Source organism: Anneissia japonica, unplaced genomic scaffold (genome assembly GCF_011630105.1).
Source record: "Anneissia japonica isolate Jap-2015-1 unplaced genomic scaffold, ASM1163010v1 scaffold135399_len1171_cov153, whole genome shotgun sequence".
In the NCBI taxonomy this organism is placed as follows: domain Eukaryota; kingdom Metazoa; phylum Echinodermata; class Crinoidea; order Comatulida; family Comatulidae; genus Anneissia; species Anneissia japonica.
This window is the reverse complement of record NW_022712708.1, coordinates 1-1,171: the sequence shown is the minus strand read 5'-3', so window position 1 is coordinate 1,171 and position 1,171 is coordinate 1. Positions and strand designations below refer to the sequence as shown.

Sequence of the window (1,171 nt, the reverse complement as noted above, 5' to 3'; positions counted from 1 at the left end):
GAAACACATTAATTAATACAAATCAGAATATAGTATTGCTTATTCTGTAACTGTATGGTATGCTGGTGTTTTGTTTTTTAATGGCTACCACTTACTAATAATAGTTCCATTAATAATGTCGATATCACAACATTTAAAATACACGCACAATATTAATACAAATCAGAGTACGATATTGCTATAGCATGTTATTGCATGCTATGCTCACATTTTGACTGTTCAAATGCAGACTTTTATTTAAGGCTGCCACTTACCAACCAACGGAACTCCTATGCATGCGCCAACACCAAAAGAAGTATCAACCCAAGCAATTCCAAATGAGAAATCATCACTCACAGACTTCACAAGGAGTGGTGTGATTGCACTGTACCAACCCATAGAAAAACCAAAAAAAACCATCGCCACATAAACAACGTTAGCAGTTTTCGTTATACTGCAAATTAGTAATGACAGAAATGAAAAGAAATAAGTGAGTTCTAGTTGGATAAGCAAATCGTTTAAAACGAATTTGCTGACAATATACTGAAAAGATTTTCCGAAAATACTACTTGCTCCGTAAGCTGTCAAAATTAACTGGCTGCTATGTAGACTAGCGCCTCGCTCTAGCATGTCATCCGGCATAATAACTTCGATTCCTTCCTCAGTTGCTCCTTGTATTAATGCAATGATAACAAGCATGACAAAAGAATGTTTCTTAAACAAACGCAAATGACATATTTCGTAAATATACTGCAACCAATTAAGACGCTTGTTTTCATCTGTTGGAGTTATTCTATTTTGTATTTCAAGCTCGAGACAATTATGCTCGTGCTCCACTTCCAAAAGAGCAAGTTCTTCAAGGTTTTCATCAGAACTTCCTTTTGGTGGTCTGAATATCACTCCGCATAAAACTAGGTGGTATATAAGCGCCGAAAGAAGAAGATACGAATGTTGCCATCCAAACTTGGTAACTAGCATCTGCATAGTTGAGAGATAAGAAGAAAAATTAATGTTTTTTTTTGTTTTGTGTGTTTTATAATCTGAACACTGTTTTGTTAACTTATTAGTTAATAAATTACTTCATAAAAAAAAAGTTAAAATTATGTAGTGCAGTCTGTGCCGGTTACAGTCGTTACGTGGTGATTTCCGAAATCCTGTCAGCTGCCGTAGTCCTACCTGGTTGATATACGGT

At 35.4% G+C, this 1,171-nt stretch overlaps 1 protein-coding gene across 1 annotated transcript; it reads right to left on the bottom strand.

Moving 5' to 3' along the window:
- Positions 1-237: 237 nt before the first annotated feature.
- On the bottom strand, positions 238-1,165 carry LOC117107969. Its single transcript, XM_033249779.1, has 2 exons — positions 1,156-1,165; positions 238-957 (listed from the first exon to the last, which is right to left on the bottom strand). The coding sequence occupies exon 2, from the start codon at positions 955-957 to the stop codon at positions 238-240; it is 720 nt and encodes a 239-aa protein (XP_033105670.1). The 5' UTR covers positions 1,156-1,165.
- Positions 1,166-1,171: the final 6 nt, after the last annotated feature.